The sequence below is a fragment of the Cervus elaphus genome, chromosome 11 (assembly GCF_910594005.1).
Source record: "Cervus elaphus chromosome 11, mCerEla1.1, whole genome shotgun sequence".
Taxonomy (NCBI): Eukaryota; Metazoa; Chordata; class Mammalia; order Artiodactyla; family Cervidae; genus Cervus; species Cervus elaphus.
The window spans coordinates 35,907,198-35,924,207 of NC_057825.1; the positions used below are offsets into that span (position 1 = coordinate 35,907,198).

Here is a 17,010-nt window from a genome sequence, read left to right on the forward strand (position 1 = left end):
AGATGGAATAAGGACACTCAGATAAGGGAAAAACTAAGAGAATTTGTCACCAGAAGACCTGCTCTAAAAGAAACGCAAAAGGGAGCTTTTTAGGTTGATAGAAAATTATAAAATAGGGAATATTGGAATTTTAATAAAGATGGGAAAACAAGAGAAATACTACATATCTGAGTAAATATAAAGGACTAGTTTTCTCCTCTTATTTAAAATAACTGCTGAGATGTACAGAACAGACTTTGGGACTCTGTGGGAGAAGGCGAGGGTGGGATGTTCTGAGAGAATAGCATTGAAACAAGTATACTATCAAGGGTGAAACAGACCACCAGCCCAGGTTGGATGCATGAGACAAGTACTCAGGGCTGGTGCACTGGGAAGACCCAGAGGGATCAGATGGGGAGGGAGGCGGGAGGGGGGATCATGTATGTATGCCATGTAAATCCATGGCTGATTCATACCAATGTATGGCAAAAACCACTACAATATTGTAAAGTAATTAGCCTCCAACTAATAAAAATTAATGAAAAAAATAAATAAAATAACTGCTGAAAGAAAAAATTAAAACTGCTGTCTAGCAGGATTCTAAGTTATGTAGATAAAACATAGATGACAACTGGAACACTAAAGGGAGAGGATAAAAGGACATACATAGTTGTAGAAAGTGAAAGTCGCTCAGTCATATCTGACTCTTTGTGACAGTCCATGAAATTCTCCGGGCCAGAATACTGGAGTGGGTAGTCTTTCCTTTCTCCAGGGGATCTTGATCTTCCCCACCCAGGGATCAAACCCAGGTTACCCACATTTGCAGGCAGATTCTTTACCAGTTGAGCCACAAGGGAAGCCCAAGAATACTGGAGTGGGTAGCCTATTCCTTCTCCAGCTGATCTTCTCCACCCAGGAATCAAACTGGGGTCTCCTGCATTGCAGGTGGATTCTTTACCGACTGAGCTATCAGGGAAGCCTTACACATAGTTGTAAGCCATCTATATTTTACTTGAAGTACTAAAATGTCAACTCAAAATAAACTGTGAAAGCCCATACATAAATAAAATCCCAAGAGCAAACACTAAAATAATATAAAAAGATGTAATGAAGACAAAAATTAAAACTAAAAAATATTCAAATAACTCAAAAGGTGCCAGGAAAGGGATAACAGAAGAACAAAAAATAGAAAGAGAAAATAATAATAACAAATGGTAGACCAAATCCAACCATATCAAACATAACACACCAAGTAAATGATAGACATTGTGAGACTAAATTTTAAAAAGACACATAAAATCCAACAATATGTCTTCTACAAGAAATTCACTTTAAATAAATACATAGATTGAAAGTAAAAGGACAAAAAAAAAAAGACAAACATTGCTCATTATTAGAGAAATGCAAATGAAAACTACAATGAGATATCACCTCATACCAGTCAGAATGGCCCTCATCAAAAAGTCTACAAACAATAAATGCTGGAAAGGGTGTGGAGAAAAGGGAACACTCTTGCACTGTTGGTGGGATGTAAATTGATACAGCCACTATGGAATATGTTATGGAGATTCCTTAAAAAACTAGGAATAAAACCACCATATGACCCAGCAATCCCACTCCTAGGCATATACCCTGAGGAAACCAAAATTGAAAGAGACACATTTATCCCATTGTTCATTGAAGCACTATTTACAATAAGCTAGAACACAGAAACAACCTAGATATCCATCGACAGATCAATGGATAAAGAAGTTGTGGTCTATATACACGATGGAATATTACTCACCCATAAAAAGGAACACATTTGAGTCAGTTCTAATGAGGTGGATGAACCTAGAACCTATTATACAGAGTGTAGTGAGTCAGAAGGAGAAAGATAAATACCATATTCTAACACATATATACAGAATCTAGAAAATTGGTACTGAAGAATTTACTGACAGGGCAACAATGGAGAAACAGACATAGAGAACAGACTTATGGACATGAGGAGAGGGGAGGAGAGGGTGAGATATATGGAAAGAGTAACATGGAAACTTAATTACCATATGTAAAATAGATAGCCAGTGGGAATTTGCTGTATGTCTCAGGAATCTCAAACAGGGGCTCTGTATCAACCTAGAGGGGTAGAACGGGAGGGAGATGAGAGGGAGGTTCAAAAGGGAGGGGATAAATGTATGCCTATGGCTGATTTAAAAAAAAAAAGTAAAAAGACAGAACAGATATACCATGCAAATACTAATCAAAAGAAAGCTGATGGCTCTATTAATATCAAAGTAAAATTCAAAATATGAATACCATCAGAGATAAAAAGAGACATTACATAACAAAGAGTCAAATTATCATGAATATATACCAATCCTAAATATGCAGGCACCTAATAATAAGAGCATCAGATAGAGAAGCAAAACATGATAGAACTAAAAGGAGAAAGAGGCAAACAAAAACCTGGAGACTTTAGCACTCCTCTATTGGCAATATACATAACAGAGAGAAAATCAAGGATATAAAAAACCAAACAACACTATTAACCAAATTGACCTAACTGATGTTGATTGAACATTCCACCTAACAATAACAGAAAATATGTTTTTGCAAGTATACATGGAACATTCAGCAAGATAGGAGCTATAAAACAAACCTTAACAAACTTTATATAACTGAAATCAAACTAAGTATGTTCTCAGACCATTTCAGAATTGAACTAGAATCAGTGAAAGATATCTTGAAAATCCTCCAAGTATTCAGAAATAAACATAACTACAGGTTAAAGAACTAGAAAATATTTTTAATTGAATGTAAATGAAGTTTTATTGCAATAGAATGAAATTTGTACAATGCAGCTTAAGTAATTATTAGGGGGAAATTTTAACATTACATGATTATATTTGAAATAGAGGGCAAAAAATCTCTAATCAATGATCTTAAGAAACTAGAAACAATTAGAGCAAATTAAACCCAAGGCAAACAAAATGAAAGAAAGACAAATGAGAGCAGAAATCAGTGAAATTTAAATAAGAAAAATAACAAAAGAAATCAATATCACAGCGTCATTTCTTTAAAATTCAATGAAATTGGTAAATTGGTATTCTCTACCCAGAATGATGGAAAAGAAAAAAGAAAGATGATGCAAATTACCAGCATCAAGAATAAAAGAAAGGGCATCACCGCTGAGCCTACAAAGATTAAAAATAAATAAGGGAATATTATGAACAACCTAAGTTGTATTAATTCAACAAATTAGATGAACCAATTTCTTTAAGGATACAAATGACTAAAATTCACTAAAAAGTAAACAGATAATCTGAATAATCCTCTAATTAGTAATAAATAAATATATTTAGTATTTAAAAACCCTCCAGCAAAGACTACACCAGGCTAAGATGGCATCAGTACCGAATTCTACCAAAAATAATTCAAGAAAGAAAAACCTACAATTCTCTTCCAGGAAAAACAGAAGAAGAGGGAGCACTTCTCAACTCATTTTATGATCCCAGGATTACCTAGACCCTAAAGCCTGTCAAAAATAGTGAAAGAAAACTATACCAATAACCTTCATGAACATGAAGAAATTCTCACCAGGTATTAGGAAGCAGATCCAACAATATGTAAAAAGTATGATAAGTCATACCCATGTGGGATTTATCCAGGGAACTTAAAGCAAATTCAACATTTGGAAGTTAAATAGTGTAGTTCACATTTATCAAAGAAGAAGAAGAAAAACCACATGATCGTCTATTGAGATGAGGGAAGCCAGACACCAGGACACAAGGATGTTCCAATAGTCCTGTGGAGAGGACCACCTGGCGAAGAACAGAGACCCCACCAGTAGCCAGCATCAGATGTGGCTAAAGTCATGTGAGTAAAGCACCTTGTAAGTAAATCCTGCAGCTGCAGTCAAGCTTTAGGATGCCTGCAGTTTTGGCTGATAGCTCATGAGAGATTCCAAGCAAAAATCACCAAGTCAACTGTTCCCAAATCCCTAACTCATAGGAACTATAGAAGATACTTATTTATCATTATTTTCAACCACTAACTTTGGGGGTGATTTCCTATGCAATGTTAGATAGCCAACACCTAGAAATACAAATTAAAACCACAATGAGATGCCACCACACACTGGCAGTGCCAAATATTTTGAGGGATGTGGATGGAGCAAGTAGAACTCTCATACATTACTGACGGGAGCAAAATACGGTACATATACCTTGGGAAAACGTTTTCTCAATTTCTAATAATGCTAAACATGCATTCACCACACAATCCAACAATTCTATAAGGGATTTAAGAGAATTAATAACATATGTCCACAAAGTGAATTATACACACAATGTTCATAACAGCTTTAGTCATGAGAGACCCAAACTGGAAACAGTCTAAATGTCCATAAACAGATGAATGGATAAAAAAATTGTTGACCCTTAAACAATGCAGAAGTTAGGGACACCTATCCTCCTTGCAGTTGATAATTTGCATATAATTTATATTTGGCCCTTCCAATACAGGGTTTAATTCCTCCATACCGGCTGTTCCACACCAGTGGATTCAACCACCTGTGGACTGTGTAGTATTTATTGTTGAACAAATCCACACATAAGTGGACCCCCTCTAAGTTCAAACTCAAGTTGTTCAAGAATCAGCTGTATGTTCATACAATGAGATGAATAAAAAGAAACAAATTACTATTATAATACACACCAACTACACAAAAAAATCTTAAAAGCATTAGAATTCTAAGTGAAAGAAGTCAGATACAAAAGACTATACTGTATGTTTTCATCCACAGAACAGACAAATCTATTGCAATAGAAATCAAATCAGATATTGCCTAGAGCAGGAAGCATAGGGTTCATTGCAAAAGGTCAAGGAAGACCCTCAGGGGTTGACAGGAATGTTCTGTATACTAATTAGGAAGGTGGTTACACAGGTGTACACATTTATCAAACAAAACACTTAAAATAGGTGCATTTTATTGTATGTGAATTCTACTTCAATAAAATTGAAGATAACCATTATATAACGCTGGTCATAAGTTCAGACACCAGGTCAAAAATAATCCTTCCAGGCCAAAAATAATCAAGTGTTCCTGCTCACCTCCTTTCCTCCTCCTACCCCATTCTCTTTCTGTCACTCTTTCCGTTTCTTTTACTGTATCTATGCATCTCCATATCTAGAAAATAACCCCTACCTTTTATTTTCCTGGGTTACCTCTTCTTATACATTCCTCTGTTTTCCCACTTATATCTCTGTCATTCTCATTTTTATCTCTCTTGATATAAATATAGTTGTGCTTCTGTCCACTTTTTTCTGTCCCCTCTAAACTCTTTCTCTCTTCTTTAACTGACTTGAATATAAGACCAAAGAGTTTTGAAATTTTGATTTATTACTTGAATATTTTGTTAAATTTAAGACTGAGTGCAAGAAATATTTATGTTTTATTTAACTTATTTTATTTAAAATGAAATTATGAAGAGTTATTACATGGAATTTATTACATAGTCCTTGGATGCTACTTTTCCCTCTGAGTTAATGACCTCACTTGTAACAGGGCTCGCTTTCCCTGCTTTAGGAAGCGTTTGAAGCATCCATTCTGGCCACCAATGGAAGAAATGCAATCAAGAACTGGGGAAAAAAACTAATACTTGTTGAATACCAACTGTGTGTCAGGACTTATTATATGCCTTATCCTATTCTCACTGTAACTCAGGAGATGGGTATTATTTTTCTCACTTTACAAATAAGAAAAGCCAAAATTCAAAGAAGAAAATAAGTAGCTTTGGGCCAATAAATGGTATAGGAGGGCTTCAATCCCAGATCTTTTACTTATTCTACTATGGTTTATCCAAAGTCATGTATGGATGACAGCTGAACCATAAAGAAGGCTGAGCACCGAAGAATTGATACTTTTGAACTGTGGTCCTGGCAAAGACTCTTGAGAGTCCCTTGGACTGCAAGGAGATCAAATCAGTCAATCCTAAAGGAAATCAACTCTGAATATTCACTGGAAGGACTGATGCTAAGCTGAAGCTCCAATACTTTGGCCACCTGATGCAAAGACCCAACACATTGGAAAAGACCTTGGTATCTGGAAAGATTGAGGGCATGAGGAGAAGGGGATCAACTCAATGGACATGAGTTTGAGCAAACTCTGGGAAATAGTGAAGGACAGGGAAGCCTGGTGTGCTGCAGTCCACGGTGTCACAAAGAGTTGGACATGACTGAGCAAGTGAACAACAACCACCACCCACTATTTAGAATAGGACCTTTTACTTTTGACTTTATAGAAGTCCAGTTCCTCGATAAGAAAATGTATAAATGAGTGGTGTTATATCCATATAAAGGAATATAGCACAGCAAATTAAGAAAAAGAAAGAATGAATGTTGGTGCACAAAATGACTGATGAATCCTACACAAATAATGCTGAGTAAGAAAAGTCAGACACAAAATAATATATACTATATGATTCCATCTACATGAAATTCAAAAATAGGCAAAACTAATTGATGATACGGATTATAAGGATGATTATCTTGGTTAGGGGTTGAATACAGACTGCCAAAGGACAGGAGGGAACTTTCTGGGGATGCTAGAAATGTTTTGTATCTTCATCTGGGTGACAATAATATGGATGCTGTACATGTGAATTATCATCAAGCTGTACACAAGATCAATATACTCAATCCACCTTATTTGTCATCCTTCAATTAAAAAACAAATCATTTTCTGATGCTAAAACACAGGACCTATGTCCCACTACCAGAGATACATTTCCAGAAAAGTCTGAAATTGAGCAAACTGATTTCAATGAAACAATCTCACTTTAGGAACCTTGGGGAGGGGCTTTACAAACACTTTTCAATGTTTCTGAGCTGTTAACTGAAACTTACGGCCTGCCTCAAAGTCTGGGATGTTGCATAGCTGCTCTGAATGCCAAAGGCTGGGGAAACTATGCATGGATGAAGCAGAATCTTAGCACCTGTCATGATTCTTACATATTCATTTTTCTACTGCCCTACATATTTATTTCTGAATAAGCCAGAGTAAGGCTTCCACATAGGTTATCTCATACAATGCTCACAGCAACTCTGTGAGGTAGTCAAGACAAGATCTGTGTTATCTCCTTTAGGAAAACAAAACCCAGAGGCTCAAGGTGTTTAAGGGACTGCACAAGATTTCAAATCCAATGAAGGCTAATATCATAAAAGAATCTAGGCCTCCTAGCTCCTAACCCAGTGTTCTGTTCACCAAAAAAATATTTATTTTAACTATGTGGGCTGAGAATGTAAAAAAGATCTACAAAGAAGTTCCACCCATGCCCAAGTTCACAAATCCATATTCTGATGAAAACTGAATAAAATATAAGTGAGAGAAAAAACCATAACCAATGGTTTAAATTTTCCTTCTGATTTCCTTTGGTTATCTGCTTGATTTCCTTTAAGCTTGCCTAGATTTCCTTTGTTTTACTTTCATACTTTTTTTCATACCTACCCTTTAGCCTTTCCTTACTCAAGGGAATTCAGACCGCCTACCTCTTCATGTACCTGCTGTCACTTAGCCAGAAAGGGATGATTCAAGGAACAAAGTCTCTTAATTAACTATGTGGTTAGGTGTATCTGCCCCAAAGGAGCTTTCTTTCCGACATGTTCTTGGGCTTCCCACTTTCTGGAATGTCTATGTTATATCACCAAATGGATTTGATAAAACTTGCCTGGGAAAGGACCTAAGCTAAGAACAGTCCTGCTGGAAAATTAAGCATAATATTTCCTGAAGAAAAAATAAAGCTATTCTGAGAAATCTTGCTCACCCAAAAATATATGGGATACCTCCCACCCCCTCACTATCTCACCATCAGGCCAACACTTGCTTTGAACTGCTTCAGTCTCACACCTTGACTGTGTGAAAGAACCCAGATAATCACTAGGTTAAGAAACACTGGCCATACCCTAGACTGGAGGACAAGGCAATGGCGCTAAGAAAGAAGGCATTCCCAGGGTTCCTTACTAGCTATTTGCTATTCTCTCTACATGACCCCTGGACCTATAACCATCCTCACCAATACTCATGTTCATCTACTCTCAAGCAGAGATGATATCCATGTGCATCTTTTGGAGGCAGCAGCTCACCTACGGCTCACAAAAAACGCCATCTATAAGATGCAGTGTGGGTGCTTAACAACTTATTTTAGGTTAAGGTACTTTCCTAAGACAGCCTCCCATTCAAGTCCCTGGGCTACGTGTCTCCATGGAATTTCAAAGATTTAATTGCTTTTCATGGGCTCAGGTCTATTAACCACTTAGGACTTTGCACCAGGGGGGCTTCCCTGATGGCTCAGATGGTAAAGAATCCATCTGCAATGTGGGAGACCTGGGCTTGATCCCTGGGTTGGAAAATACCCTGGAGGAAGGCATAGAAACCCACTCCAGTATTCTTGCCTGGAGAATCCCCATGGACAGAGGTGCCTGGTGGGCTACAGCTCATGGGGTCAAAAAGAGTCGGACATGACTGAGCGACTAAGCACAGTACAAATCTGACAATGAATGATGAGGCTAGAAATGTACGGGAAGGGCACAGCTCCAGCTAATTACAATAAAGGAGCTGCCAGAGGTCAGTGGTCCAGCATGTCTATGGACATGGTAAGGCCTGGACTACACAGATCATTCTGAGGGAAGATCCACCATCTGAAAACTACTGCTCTGTAATGCCTCCATCTTTTTCTTTCTCAGCATTAGTTTCCTTACTTTCACAAAGTTAAGACTTTGTTTATTTCTATAGAAAAAAAAAGAATTGGATTGTAAATATGCCACTTGATTCTCTGGACTGAATCCAAGGTCAAAAGGCCTATAAGAGAATAACAGTTGATAGGAATAAAGTAAATGCCACACCTCAACACCTCTTTTCATCTACATTTCTGGCAAAGACAGGTCTTCCGTGATGGAACAATAGAAACTCATCCTGGTCACTCCTCATTCCTCTGGATCTCACCTCTCATCTCTGAGGAGTTAGAAGTTAGTTGTATGGGGAATACACAGTATCACAATTGTTGCCAGGGCTGCCACATATTGCCACACATGAGGACTGCACAACTCCAGATGGCACCATTCAAATAGGCTAAAATGTATATGGAACCCTTGTAATTGCAGAGTGCACAACCTGCACAACCAGATGCTGGAGTGTTGCTGCTTCTAGGAAAAAATATAGCTGTTTATATTGATGGAGCAGTTTATGATGTTTCAGGTTTGGGGTTAAGAGTTACATGTGCTGTGCTTAGTCGCTCAGTCATGTCTGATTCTTTAAGACCCCATGGACTGCAGCCCGCTTGTTCATGGGGATTCTTCAGGTAAGAATACTGGAGTGGGTTGCCATGCCCTCCTCCAGGGGATCTTCCCAATCCAGGGATTGAACCCAGGTCTCCCACACTGTAGGCAGATTCTTTACCAACTGAGCCATCAGGAAAGCCCTAAGATTTACATGCATCACCTAATTTAATATTCGGGACACAGTCTTGAGATAGGAACTATTTACTATAACCATTTTCAAATGATCAAACCAGGCCTTAAAGATTTTAAGAAATGTTTCCAAGTCATGGCTATTGCCCACCAAATATTTATTATATGACCTTCTGAAAAAGATAATGTAAAGCTTTTTGTCTATTTACATGTCTTGGTTATTTATAGTATGCACCTGAGATGATTCCCTTAGTGGAAAGAGCTCTGATTTGAAGGCAGGATATGTGGTCCCAGTCAGTATTCTAACACATCCTCTAGCAAGCCATAACCTTTCAACATATAAATGAAAGTTTCCAGGTCTAAAACTTTCTACCTAAATGACCTTGAAACAATGTTATCAAACTTCTGGATTCCAATTACTCTACTTACAAAATAAAGCAAATATTTGCCCTTCCTAATGTATGATTGGTAAAAATAACAAATGTTAAAATAATTTATAAATTATAAAGTCCCATACAACTGTAATAGGACATTAATAATGATTATTTTAAAAAGCAAAATGTCCTTTCCAAATCAAGCTGGGCAAATTTCTATGGAGTGTTGTCAGGCAGTAATCCTGAGAGTGGCAATAGGCTGCAACTTTTGCTCACACAACTCTCCTTCTTTTCTCCTACCCGCAGGCCAGTCCCTCTTCACCTTCTGCAGACAAACTGCCTTATAAATGCTTTCATTTTTATTAATGATACTACTCTCCTCCCACCTTCCACATAAAACCTTTCATGAACCTTCTTTCTCTTTTGTAAATTTGTGAAAGGATCAATAGGATTTAGAAGAAGCTCATTTTTCAAATAGCTGTACATATTCTCAGCATTTCAAAGGGTTTTCAGTAGCCAGTAAGAGTTCACCAAATCTAGAACTGATCTCATCTTCTCAAGATCCAAGTACCTTTTGTCTTGCCCAATGACTTGATGCCACACACATTAATAAATATATCTTCAATGCATAGTGCTGGGTGAGTGTGGCTCCCCCTACTGAATATACAAAAACCCCAGAGAACACTCTGTTTAATCTAGGGACAAAGAAGAATAAACTCATTAATTTCAAAATAGTGTTTTCAAGATACCAACAATGTTCTTGTAAGCACTTCCCACAAACTTCAAAGATACATATGCAATTATTTTCTCTTTCCCCTGGTAACATCAAAATCCAGAGGCTCTCCAGAACTGCATCCCAAAAAACCCAACTCCTAATGCTGTTCTCCATCCCAGCTCTCCCATCTTCTGCAGCTTCTCAACATTTAAAAATATAGAACTGATTAATTATGAATGCTGTGGCTTGTCTGACCCACATCTCACCTTACTCTTTTGCTCCTTTGGAATTCCATTCCATAGTCAGAGGAATATCAATTTCAGAAAATAAGGTTTCCCTGATATCTAACCTGAAGTTTCCTTCTGTGAGTCTCATCCTATTACTTCTGTGGGCCACGCTAAATAACTCTTCCCCTTCACTGCCACTCTCCCTCTTCAGGGATTTGTGGATTGTTACCATGGCTTTTCCTTCATCACCACTTAGCCCAGCCATATATATTTAATTTTTTTCGTCTTTTGTCATAAATCAGTCCCTTCAACTCTTAAATCAGCTCTTGGCTCTTCTCTGGACTAACTCCAACTCTCCCAATTCACCTCCAATAACTGATATCCCTTCTGGGAGCTCCAATTTACTCTCTATCTTCCTTCCCTCTCTCTGCCCTTTCCAGAAATGAAATAGGAAGGGACTAATAGATATGTGAGTTCAAGGGTCAGGAATATTGCATTGTATATACCTACTCTAAATTGCTTAGGCTTTTCCACAGTACATATAAAGTCCCAAGTCATATATCCCCTTTCCTGGAATGAGAAGACAGGTATTAACAGTGAAACAACTCCTCCTATCCCACAGATCATTATCCTCTAGGCTTCTGCCTGGAGGATGGCAGAAGCAAGATGTCAAGACGTTTACACAACAGGTTACAAAGTAGAGTTATGGGCAACATGGTAGCCTCCAGGCAGACATCATTTTTGAGGTTTGGGCTGACCCAAGATAGTGTACACCATTTGTATAGCCCGAGTAACTCTCTGTACCTCTTTTCAATGAATGGGTGTTCTGGGGAACTACTTCAGACTTTTCACATGTTGAGCCCATTTATGAATTCACAATAACCCTCAAAGAAACACCATTAATATGTCATGCATTATAAAGCCTCTCAGACATCCTTTTGTTCTCTCAGATAGCCCAAAATGCAAGTGATATGGAGGTATTGCTTTGTTCTAACTAGGTGCTTTTCCATTTTTTACCAGATTCCTAGTCATGGTCTGCTCAGGTTTAGTACCCTACCTTTAGTCTGAGACAAATGGGCTATCCCAGGCCCCTCAAAACAAGGGTTGGCAGAAGACCCATCCTCTCTACTTCCTTCCCCACAGACAGCCCCACCAGCAAGACCATTCCCCTCTGGATTAGACCATCAGTTACTCGGGCAGAAACAGGGAGAGATTTACTGAGCTGTGCCTATTTTCCCCTCACTTAATTGAAGATCCTATGACACAGAAGAGTTAAACACCTTTTCTGTAAGTCAGGGTCTATATAAAAAGAATAAATCCATTTCCTCAAACAAGATAAGTAGCAAAATTAGTCCAAGTGTGACTAATTGTTCCAAGTGTGAGAACCTAAACTTCAATTTTGATACAAGAAAATGAATGAAATCACAATAATATATGTTGCCCCAAACATAAAACATGATACAGAAGGGTGTGCCCAGTCCCTCCACAGGAAGTCTGCAGTAGAGACTATCAAAATGAGGCTGGGGAAGCAGTGATAAGGCGAGAAGCTAGTCCTGCATGGCCAGCTGCCTAACTGCAGACAGCATATGTCTCAGAGCAGGAGAGTCCAGCCTGTTCCAAGTGTGATCACCACAAGGCCTGAAGTGCTTTTCAATAAGCTGTCTGTCTCTCTGGAGGTCATGGGGAGCTCATTCAGTTATACTTAGTGTCTTATTTGATCCCATCAATAATCATTTGATCCCAATACTGCTGAAAAATGCTTGGCTAAAATTTCTAGCCTTTTAATGGCAGAATCCTGGCTCTTTCTAAAACTAGCATTGCTAGATGTGTCAAATGATGCATAAGGGCTTCGTCCTGCTGCCAAATGAACTGTGTTGCCGAGGGAGGATTTGGGATGTTCACTGTGCTTCCCTACAGCCAGTAGCAGAGCAGCTCCCAGAGCACACTAATCTCTACATGAAACTCCCTCACTCAGCAGCTCCAACTCCTCATCTAATGCTTGACTGGAGTATATTCTTCAAAAGCATTAAGCGTGTGACTCTCCAGAGGCACCAGTGATAACTTCAAGCAACTTGCTTGTTTATAGTAGGTAAGTTCAGAACTATAGAAAGGACCCCTTTGCCTATATCAACAGCATCTAGACTGCTAGGGCCTGCCTATATAACAAGAAATGATAGGAAAGTTTCAGAGATGCTCAGAGACATTTAAGTCGGAGAAAATCTGCATTCCCAGAGAAGTAATTTTTATATCCATTACACAAACATTAGGCACTAAAAGAGAATGTTGCATGTATAAACCATGGAAGCCAAGACAACATTAAAGCACAGCTGTTCTTTACAAAAGTATCTGTGGTGAGACAACAGTATTGGTCTCTATCTCAGTTCACAGAAAGCACTATCAAATTCATCAGATCCTGTCTCTTGCCACAGGCTAGTATAAATTCCAACACTGAACATAAAGGGGTCATTTTAGGTGCCAATACTACTAGCGCTAATGCTGAAATATGCATCCAGACTCCAAGGGGACCACATACCAGTATATTTTTTCTGCAATGACTGAGAAACCTCAGCTTTAGAATATCCCTGCATGAGACTACTGGGTATATGTGGGAGTGTGTGTGTGTGTGTGTGTGTGTGTGTGTGTTGGGACAAACATGGGAGATACTTGTAGCTCTATAATAGGCTTTTTTTCAATGCTTTCCATCCAATTAATACAGAGACATTAGTAACCAGTGAAGCATGAGAATTTCATTTATTTCTGACAACGGGAATGATAGAAAAGACGCCGGGTTTTACTCAATGAAATTAGTGTAGGCATTTAAAAGGCATGCTTTCTCTTCTGTGCTTTCTCATTCATTTACATTTTATATTTTATTCACAAGCCTCTCCCCAATGGTCTTACAAAAGAAACATCCATTCAAAACCACCTGGTTTTCCCAGTCAAAGGATATTATGGGAAGAGTTAGAAGTAAGTGCCTAAATACATAACCCCAACTCAGTGAATGTGGAAAGAAAATGAGAGTAAATGAAATATAAACCTCATTTCAGGAGTCTCCAGCAGCGAGATCTGCAGAGAAATGGGCCTTTCAGAAACAGGCATTCAGATCTGCTACCACAGATACTCAAGCTAAGAACTGGAGGGAAGGAACTGGGGGCAGGGAGAGAAAGGGAAATCAACTACTGCCTCTTCCTGGCTTCAGAGTGACTCCCCTAAAGGAAAACAATCTTAGCTACTTTGCTCCCTCTCTCCACAACTCCCTCCATTACCCTGTTGCCTGTCCCTTAGTTCCTCTGGGTCTCTCCCAATACATCTGAGAGGAAGAACAAGAGTCTCTGAGTGGACAGGAACTGGGGTTAGGTGGAAAGCAGAATGAATTAATGAAGAAGAGGCCATTCCTAGGTAAGTCAACATTTGAAGAGGATAGCTGGGTGGAATTCAATAATAAGGAGTTCTATATTCCCTGAGAAAGTGTATCACATTCCCCAAATTTGTGGAGGCCAGGAAGAGTAACAAAGGGAAAGGAAGAAAGGTAACAGTTGAGATCTAGAACTAAGCTCTCAGAATGCAGAAGTAATAGAGGGATTTCAACTGTCTTAGGAGCCCCAAATAAAGGACATCCGATCTTGGCTGCAACCTTGTGTCTGTCAGTAGAAACAGTCATTCTACCAAGAACAGGAAACTCGCCCCCCCCCCACCCCCGACTTGGTCGCTGAGAAAGAAGGGACAGTCCCTTGAGGAGTGACTGCATTCATGGAGAAAATATAGTATAACTGGGGAGGAAGGTTTGAGGGAGGAAAAAGGGCTGAGGTTTTGGAAATCGGGGTTAGTTGACAGTGGTTGCAAATTGATGTGTGTAAAAAAAAAAAAAAAAAAAACCACAAACAAATCCCGAACCACTCAGGCGGGAGCTGCTCACCGGTCCCAAAGATCTGGAAGAGAAGGCGGGGCTGGGAGGCGCGGATCGCGGCGGACAGTCTTCCCTCTCTGCCCACTTCAGACACCTTCTTCTCCGGCATCAAGCGGATCCTCAGCCGCCCTTCGCCGTGTCGAATCCACCAACTGAACAGCTCAGTGAGATTGAACTGAAGCAGCCCCGCAGTCGCCTCCTCTGGAGGCCCGACACAGCCCTCAAGGATCGCCTCCTCTCCAAGCTCCAGCACCAGCTGCTTGGCTCGCCGAAGCTTGCGAATCGAGCCTCCCTTCAGAACCCTGGACAGCGTCCGTGCTTGAGCCGGGGTGGGAGAGCTGGCGCCTGCTGTCCACGAGACCCCGGGTGGTGGCCCCACCAGCCTAAGCAGTGGGGCGCAGTCTAGAGCCAGCGAGCCGCGCGCCTCCAGCCGGCCAGCCCTCGGCTCCGAGGGGGACGGCGGTGGTAGCAGCAGGTCCCGAGCGTAGACGCGAAAAAGCGAGGGCACGACAAAGTCCACAGCCAGGCTCTTCCTCTGCAGGCGCGAGTAGCTAAGCGGCTCCCGGGGCTGCAGGGCCGGCCCCGTGGCCGGAGAGCCCACGCGCTGGCCGGTCTCGATCCCAGTCCCGGAGCCTGAAGCTGCCGGTGAAAGCAGCAGCAATAGCAGCAGCCACAGAAGCCCTATGGCTCCCATCCCGCCAAAGGGTGACTGTTTATGCTAGAGCTTCGATTCCCCGGGATCCAGCCTCACCCTCCGCTCCCCCTCAGATGAGAAGGGGTTCCTAACAGTCGTTGGTCCTGACAGGCTCCTTCCACCAAATCTCGGGGGACTGTCCGTGCACTAGATTTCCTTTCCTCCCACTGCAAGGAGGAGAGCAGGAATCTCAATAAAACGGGGCTGGAAGCTCAGGGGCGTGTCAAGAGACCCTGAAGCGCGAAGGGCTCAGCAGCTGGGACCCTATGCCGTGCAGAATGCCGCGCCCCCGCCCGTTGATCGCCGAGCTTTGGAATGAGAAAGACTACTATGGTTGACGGGAGACGGCAATTAGGTACCGTCCTCTCCTGCCCCTCGCGGCCTGAGCTGTGGTCTGTCCACTCTTGAGCGGCCTCCAACCCTCTGCAACTTTTGTGCCGGGAACGGTGGCTCCGAGCTGGTATTTGGTGTCCTAGCCGCCTCCTGAGCTGCTTTCGGCTCTTCTGAGCTCCTCTTCCGCGTCTAGCAGGGAAACGAGGGCACCAGGCACCAGCTGTTTTCTCGCGCACCCTCCCGCGATCCTCCGCAGCGGGAGGTCTTCGGACTGCACTACTAGCTGAACTTCTGGACCTGAATCCAGCCGTTGCGCTGCGGAGCGGAGGCTCAGGCCGCCGCCGCGCAAGTTTACATCGTCCTTGCTCTCCTCTCCCGTCTGGTCTCAGAGTTCTCAGGCACCAAAGCGGCCCCAGTGGCAGAAGCAGAGTGAAAGCATTCAGGGACCAAAAGCCCGAAATCTTGCTGCCCTCTTCTCACTCATCGGCAGCTTCTGCGGCTTCAGTGGCTGGGCAGAAGGTGGCCGGAAGTCGCCTCTGTGCCCCGCGACCCTCTGGGCCGCGGCTGCCAGGGTGCCAGCTGCTACTGCCGCTGCAGCCCCGGGAACCGCTCTATCGCATCTGCCTGGTGGCCCGCCACTTGCAGCTGGCGGAGCCGCGAGCGCGCGCCGAGAGGGGCCGGGCCGAGGCGGGGGCGGGGTTCGAATGCCAGCTCCTCACCGCGGCTGGGCCCACGCAGCCCCGCCCCACCCCGCCCCGCTCTCCCGCCAGCCAATGGTGCGGCGAGGTCGACTTCTTATGCAAATCTGCAGAGGACCACCCCCCACCCCGCTTTCATTGAGAAAAGCACAGAGCCCGCCCTACCCTCCCTCCACCGCTCTTCCCTCCCTCGCTCCTCCTTTGCCAGATTCCCTGCCCTATGTCGCTTCTGTGTGAACAGGAGCGTGTATTAGATAAATAGTAGGACTGGAAGAGGCCTTTGTAGTCAAGTATTCTAATTTCGCATTTAAGGGAAGTAAACGAATCCGACTTCGGAAAAGCAGTTCTGGAATAAAACTGGAGGCCAGGGGAGGGGAGAAGGGAGGGGCAGCGTGACACTGCCAACTCTGGGCTTGGATTAGGGCCCTTAGACAGTCTTCTCTGACCCTTCCATTATTTGAACGCATTCCTGGAGAACCTGGTGATCCCACCATCCACATAGGATAAAATGGTGCGGAGGTCGGGGGGAGCTTTTGGGGGGTTCCGGGAGAGGGTGGAAGTGGCTCGCGATCTTGCAGAGTGGCGATTCAGCTACAACAAATGTTTCAGACGGCAGTCACTCCGTGTTTTCTCAGA

General features: G+C 41.9%; 1 protein-coding gene across 1 annotated transcript in view; it reads right to left on the reverse strand.

The window, feature by feature from the left end:
* Positions 1-16,279, reverse strand: part of ALK (ALK receptor tyrosine kinase) — a 725,373-nt gene extending 709,094 nt beyond the window's left edge. Inside the window, exon 1 of the mRNA XM_043917489.1 lies at positions 14,659-16,279. Coding sequence (XP_043773424.1) covers positions 14,659-15,343 — 685 coding nt within the window. The 5' untranslated portion in view covers positions 15,344-16,279. The remainder of the gene's footprint in view (positions 1-14,658) is intronic.
* Between the last annotated feature and the right edge of the window lie 731 nt (positions 16,280-17,010).